The 5873-nt window shown below is 40.5% G+C and overlaps 1 protein-coding gene across 1 annotated transcript in view; it reads right to left on the reverse strand.

Annotated features, from left to right (window-relative positions):
* TTC5 (tetratricopeptide repeat domain 5) overlaps nucleotides 1-5873 on the reverse strand; it is a 16270-nt gene that overhangs the window by 2506 nt on the left and 7891 nt on the right. Inside the window, exons 6-9 of the mRNA XM_005866163.2 lie at nucleotides 4616-4672; nucleotides 4056-4202; nucleotides 3441-3655; nucleotides 1670-1814 (exon numbers count right to left, since the gene is read on the reverse strand). Of these exons, the coding sequence (XP_005866225.2) occupies nucleotides 1670-1814; nucleotides 3441-3655; nucleotides 4056-4202; nucleotides 4616-4672 (564 nt within the window). The remainder of the gene's footprint in view (nucleotides 1-1669; nucleotides 1815-3440; nucleotides 3656-4055; nucleotides 4203-4615; nucleotides 4673-5873) is intronic.

Consider the following 5873-nt stretch of genomic DNA (forward strand, 5'->3'; position numbering starts at 1 on the left):
GAGAGATCAACCAAAGGACTTGCATGCATGCATATAAGCCTAACCAATGGACACAGACAACAGGGGGGTGAGGGCATGAGTAGGGGGGAGGGGAGAGGATGGGGGGAAAGGACACATATGTAATACCTTAATCAATAAAGAAAGAAAAAATATTATAACAGCAAAAAAGTTGGAAATAATCTGGATCTGTGATCAGCAAATCTTTACTGTAACGGGCCACATAATAAGCATCTTAGGCTCTGTGCATTATGAGGTGTCACAGAACTATTCAACTCTGACACTAGTGCAAAAGCAGCCACAGACAATAGTAAACAAATGAATGTGACCTGTTTCAAAAAATTTTACTTATGAACACTGATTTTTGAATTTCCTGTATAACAAATTCTTCTTCTTCTTTTGATTTACAAATACAGACGTTATTCTTAACTTAGAGGCCATACAAAAAGCAGGCAGTGAGCCAGAAATGGTCAATGGCACCGTAGTAAATATTTTTATATCTGTCCATATCCATGATTAGGCCCACCCCTGACCTAAATGGTAAAAAAAATGGTTAAATACCTACTCTCAAGGAGTTTTTATGAGGATTAAATGAACTAGTGCAGGAAATAAAACTTAGTAGTGTCTAGCAGTCAGTTAAGTGTTCAGTAAATTTTAAAAGTCATCATCATCTTCATAACCATTTCTATGTGTCAATTCAGACCAATGTTGTAAAAGTTTAAAAACACAGGAAATGTTCACAAACATTTGCACATAATATTCTATTCATGATTAAAGTTATACATATAAACATGTGTATACATATTTATCAAAAAGAAAAGAACTGGAGGTATACACTCCAAACTGTTAACAGTAATACCTAAGTGACAATATTTCAGTCCATTTTTTTAAATTTGTTTTTGTTTTGTTTTGTTTTTTTTACTTTATCTTTATTGTTGGAAGTATTACAGATGTCCCCTTTGTTTGTGTGTTTTTTCCCCCCATTAATCCCCTCTACCCCGTACCTGCCCCTTAGGCCTTCACCAGTCTATTGTCTGTGTCCATGGGTTATATATAAGTTCCCCAATGAATCACTCTCATCCCACCCTCCCACCCCCACCTTCTAAAATTTATTTTGAGATAAGTGACTTATAACATTGTGTAAGTTTAAGGTATACAACATGTTGATTTGATAATTCATATTTTGTAGTATGACCATCCTGGTGTTAGCTAACACCTCTGTCAAGTCACATAATTATCATTTCTATTTTGTGGTGGGAACAATTAAGATCTTAGCAACTTTAAAGTTTATAATACCATTTTTGTCAATAATCACTGGTGCTGTGCATTAGATTTCCAGGACTTATTTATCTACTGCAAGTTTGTACCCTTAAACAACATCTCCCCAATTTCCCAACTCGACAGTAACCACCATTCTATTCTGTTTTCTACAAGTTCAGCTTTTTTAGATTCCACATATAAGTGATATCATACAGTATTTCTTTGTCTATTCAGTCCATTTTTGTCATTCTTTCTGTTTACCAGTAGTTTTCCTTTTCAGTAAAAATTACATATATGTTTATATAAATAATATCATACACACGAATGCATCCCTTTACATATTTTTTAAGAGATAAACTTGGCCCCACTTTCAGAGCCTATAAGGTGAGGAAGAATCCTAGCCATCACCCACCTTCCCCTTGTGCTGAATTCGGTGAAGCCGAAGGCTGGGCTCAGGGATGGCTACGGAGTCCCCGATGAGCACTCCCCAACTCTGCACCATGTTATACACCATCACTGCACAGCAAGGGCCATCTGAGTCCACCAGGCCAAATGTACTGCCCGGTTCAAGAAGAGAAAAAAAAGAAAAGTGAGCAAGAAAGAACAGAAACAGTGGTGTTTTTAAATACCAATAAAATAAACAAGTGCTTTTTTAGTAACTTATCTAGAAAACCTATGATAGGTACCATCATCCACTATGGACATCGGAGTCCTCATTTGTCTAAGATATATACACATGACTCATCGATCTGTCACTCTGCCAAGAATTAGGACACATGCACACTGAGACCACTTGACAATCCTATATAATAAAAGGGTAATATGCAAATTGACCAAACAGTGGAACGACCGGTCGCTATGATGCACACTGACCACCAGGGACAGACGCTCAACGCAAGAGCTGTCCCCGGTGGTCACTGCGCTCCCATAGGGGGAGCGCCGCTCAGCCAGAAGCCCTGAGCTGGGCTCACAGCTAGCGAGCGCAGCGGCAGTTGGGCATTCCCCGAGGGCTCCCAGACTGCAAGAGGTTGCAGGCCGGGCTGAGGGACCCCCCAAGTGCACGAATTTCATGCACCGGGCCTCTAGTTATTAATAATGAACTAGCTCAAAATGTTCATTTTTGAACATTATTCCTGGTCTATCAGTTTAACTACTACAACCTTTATCAAACTCTCTAACCATAACTGCCAATTTAGTTTAATTCCACAAACTTTTACTGAATATTATATGTCAAGCATTGTGCTTATCAGTAAAACACCAATCCAGCTATGTGAGCTAGCAGTCTAACAGGAGTCAGTTAAACCATCACCTACAGTACAACTGTGATAGGTGCTAGAATAACTTTTCCCTTGTGCTAATTCAGTAAAGCCAATGGTTGGACATGGGAACTGGAGGAGAAATGTTGAAATCAAAAAGCCGGAAAGGTTTCCTTGAAGGGACTGAATCTTAAAGAAATGAAAAATTACTGGGTCAAAACAGGAAAACAAATCCTCAATGACAAGGACAAGAACAGGGACTGCTTTGGAAGGAACAAAAGAGAAGGTCCTGGAAGTGAGTGAAGGGCCAAGGAGCGAGCCCGGCCTGTGTGACTCAGTGGTTTGAGTGTCAACCTATGAACCAGGAGGTCACGGTTCGATTCCCGGTCAGGGCACATGCCTGTGTTGTGGGCTCGATTATTCTCTTGTGGGGCATGCAGGAGGCCGCTGATCAGTGATTCTCTTTCATCATTGATGTTGCTATATCTCTCTCCCTTCCTCTCTGAGATCAATAAAAATATTTTTTAAATTAAAAAAAAAAAAAAAGACCAAGGAGTGATGGCACTGGAAAAACCCTAATTTTTCAAGAGTTAAAAATTTTCTAAATGAACAGTCTTAACTCATTTCCAATGCTAGACTATAAGCACCCTTAGCTTGAGTCCTTTACATTTCTTTTTTTTTAATTCTCTATAGCACATATAGTAGATGTTCAATAAACATCTGTTGAAACAGGGAAAAATGAATGGTACAGAATCTACAGAGATTGTCAGACATACCTAGACAATACCTGCTCATGGGACAGTCACAGAAGGGAAGCAGAACTCACTGACCTGTGACCACTAATTGTCTCCAACTATCAGAGAAAGGCCAGGAAGTGGCAGTACTAGTTCAGAGGATAAAAAAGAGGAAAGGCAAAGACAAACTCACAAGGGGACTTTCTCCTCTGTGGTGAGGCTGAACACCACCTTCCCCAGGACCACAGCACCACTGTTCACACCAGGCTGCAGTGCACTCAGCGGCTTGAGCTCCAGGGTCACCTTCTGCCCAGAGGCTGACTGATAGCGCCCATCACCACAAGGGCCTAGATGGGCTGGGCGCAAGCTTCCCAGCATGCTCTGCAACTTTTTGGTCTTCACCTTCCCCTGCCAAGGAAGGGGAAACAGATTAGAAGCTAGGAACTAGTCACTCTCCTGGAGAGTCTAGTCCAGGGGTGGGCAAACTTTTTGACTCGAGGGCCACAATGGGTTCTTAAACTGGACCGGAGGGCCGGAACAAAAGCATGGATGGAGTGTTTGTGTGAACTAATATAAATTCAAAGTAAACATCATTACATAAAAGGGTACGGTCTTTTTTTTTTTTAGTTTTATTCATTTCAAACGGGCCGTATCCGGCCCGAGGGCCGTAGTTTGCCCACGGCTGGTCTAGTCCTTCCCTCCCACCTACCACTTCTATAGAGTCACTACTACCAAAGCCTATTCTAGTCTTATTTTACTGACGTACAGCAGAATAGAGAAGTAGGATTCAGCCGTTAGACATCTTTACCTTGCTCTCAAGGAGGCTGGTTAATCTATTCAGGAATTCCAGGAGTTGTTGCTCTCGCTGTCGGGGTTCCGGCCAGGCAGGATCCAGCGCTGCAGCTCGAGAGAAGCCATCCAGGGCCTCCCCATAATTCTCTTCGTATTTATGTAACTGCATAAGAAGGAACCCAAAACCTCCCAATTATAAGTATTTTTAACACAAACTATGCTGGGGGGAAGTAATGGCATAATGGATTAGAAACCTAATAAACTGTTTTCCTACCCAGTTGTTTTTTTCCTGTGCTACAATGAACATCCTGAAGAGATGGTAACACCTTAACATCCTTTTACCTGACCACGGTAATCACAACCCCAAAGATGGAGTCATTTCAAAGAACCCAACTTCCACCCACCAGCTACTGAAGTTAAACTGAGCTAGTTCTTCCTAGAAATAATTTTACTGTTACTTTTCTCTTACAGTCTGTACCCAACCTTGTTCCTATGAATACTCAATTACCCTCACAGGCTAAGACCTAAATTTATTTGACTTTCAGATGACCTCCACCCCACAGCCACAGGTCTTACCGTTGCCCTGTTCAGATGGAGATCAGGATTGCTGGAGGCTGTCCTGTCAACCTTCTCCTACAGCCGGATAAAAAGATCATCAGTGGATCCTGTCTCAGTCTTACGGATGGCCATGCCCAATATGTCCTAACCTCCTCTCCCTGAAAATATTCAAGTTTCTTCCTTGTCAAATATTACCTATACCCACACTGACATATAGTCATTGTTTGTGTGATACATTACACAGCCCCTAAAACCTCAGGATGCTAGGGGTTTTGTATGTGTGTGAACCTTTAAAAATGATTACAATTTATCTATACAATAATATAAAGAAAGAAATGTATGAAAGCACTGTCATAAAAAAATTTTCAATAGTGAGATGATGGTATAAATGAGGAAAGCTTAGGAAAGAAATTATGTCAATTTAATGCTTTTCCTCTGCCCATGAGCCCAGCTCCAGACACGGGCAGAATCATGTTGTATGTCCCCTTAAAACACACACTGGAAGTAAAATCTGATTCTCTAATTTAAATAGATGGCCAGAAACCAATGACAGTGTAGACAAATGTGCTGTGAAGAAACTGCTGATGATGTTTATGGCTATGTTCATTTTATTTTATCCACAACCTTTTGGTGTAAGAGACAATGTTCCAACAAACTGAGCTACCCAGCCAGGGCTCATTTTATTTTTTTATTTTTTTAAACTCTATTCATTGCCTGGCACATTGCAAAAACACAAACAGCAGGAATTAAAACTGTTTAAATGCTTGGTTCAAATATGTTTTAAAATGCAGGCTTGGGTGAAGAAATGAAGAGTTAAAAGCAACTCTTTAGCAGAAGCCAAATATAAAATTTTAAAGGAAGTACATACAACCATATTATTCTTTAAAATATAAACATTAACCAAATTAAGAAATCAGAGTAAAAAACAATTCCTCTGCCTAAAAGTTCCCTGATTGAAAAAAGGACAGTCCTTAACTTGCAAATATAAATATAAGGTAGCTGTATTCTTTATTTTGCCATACAGAGCAAATAAGTAACAGCAAGTTAAAAAGCAATTCTGTGTCAAGAGAAGCAAGACAGCAAATGAGCCCTAGCTGGTTTGGCTCAGTGGATAGAGCGTCAGCCTCCAGATTGAAAGGCCCCAGGTTCAATTCCGGTCAAGGGCACATGCTCACATTGCAGGCTCGATCCCCAGTGTAGGGCATGCAGGAGACAGCCAATCGATGATTCTCTCTCATCATTGATGTTTCTATCTCTCTCTCCCTCTCCCTTCCTC

Source organism: Myotis brandtii, unplaced genomic scaffold, assembly GCF_000412655.1.
Source record: "Myotis brandtii unplaced genomic scaffold, ASM41265v1 scaffold2247, whole genome shotgun sequence".
Lineage (NCBI taxonomy): Eukaryota > Metazoa > Chordata > Mammalia > Chiroptera > Vespertilionidae > Myotis > Myotis brandtii.